The sequence below is a fragment of the Etheostoma spectabile genome, chromosome 5 (assembly GCF_008692095.1).
Source record: "Etheostoma spectabile isolate EspeVRDwgs_2016 chromosome 5, UIUC_Espe_1.0, whole genome shotgun sequence".
NCBI classification, from domain to species: domain Eukaryota; kingdom Metazoa; phylum Chordata; class Actinopteri; order Perciformes; family Percidae; genus Etheostoma; species Etheostoma spectabile.
The window spans coordinates 2,900,605-2,901,659 of NC_045737.1; the positions used below are offsets into that span (position 1 = coordinate 2,900,605).

The 1,055-nt window shown below is 38.0% G+C and overlaps 1 protein-coding gene across 2 annotated transcripts in view; it reads left to right on the plus strand.

Annotated features, from left to right (window-relative positions):
- The window catches only part of fgf17 (fibroblast growth factor 17), a 7,560-nt gene that overhangs the window by 4,320 nt on the left and 2,185 nt on the right, over window positions 1-1,055 (plus strand). For both annotated transcript variants that reach the window (XM_032517074.1, XM_032517075.1), the window contains exon 4: window positions 48-154. In XM_032517074.1, the coding sequence (XP_032372965.1) occupies window positions 48-154 (107 nt within the window). The remainder of the gene's footprint in view (window positions 1-47; window positions 155-1,055) is intronic.

Genomic DNA, 1,055 nt, shown 5'->3' on the forward strand with positions numbered 1-1,055 from the left:
CCCCCCTTCAGCTCCTTGACTTAGTTTCTACTCTCTTTTTCTTGCAGCTCGTCTTTTTGTCGAGACAGATACCTTTGGCAGTCGATTGAGAATTAGAGGTGCGGAAAGTGGACGCTACCTCTGTATGAACCGGAAGGGGAAACTTGTTGGAAAGGTACAGTATACATTTCTGGATTGCATTTATTTGAAATGGAGACGACTGGCTGTAGAATTTGAAACTTTATATTGATTTAAGTTAGTTTATATCACTGCTGTGACAAAAAGAAGTACAATTTTTTTTTTAATTTATAGTGTGGCACTATTAAAGCGTAACTACAATTTTTTAACCTGGGACCTACTTTCCTATGTTTTTGTGTCTAAGTGACTGATGGGGACAACAGTCTTTGATCGGTCCAGTATTAAGCGAGATCGCCGCAGTTGGCAGCGGCGAAACAAGCTACAATATAAGTTAACGGAGCAATTGTCCAGCTTGTATTTACCTTCACAAAAGTGCACTTTTGCCACTGACAGGCTCAGATTATTATAATAAGTGTCTGACAACATTAGGGAAATGAGCCTTTAAGAGACAGACCTTTAAAACCTCTTTAAAACCTTTCTGTTTAACCAGAAACAGCTCTAAAGTTGCTAGCGCTAAACCCACCAGACTCCATTAAAAAAAGCAAAACTTTTAGCGTGTATAGAGTCAACAGGTGGTGGAAAGTCAACCCAAAACAGCTTTTCATAGTTTTATTTTGTTTTTGTCAACTTTGAATGAAGTGTATTTTTACATGTTAATTTATTGTTTGTTTACATGGGAGTCTGGTGGGTTTAGTGAATGCAATTTCACGGATGTTTTTCATGTTTAAAAAAAGGATCTTACTCTTTAACAGAAACGTCAACCTCTTTAGAAATCCTTTCCATAACATTGTCAAACACTTAGAATATTAATCTGAGCCTGTCAGTGGCAAGACAAACACTGTTATGAAGGTAAATACAAGCTGGACAATTGCCCCATTAACTTACATTGTAGCTTGTTTCACCGCTGCCGACTGCAGCGATCTCGCTTAATACTGGAC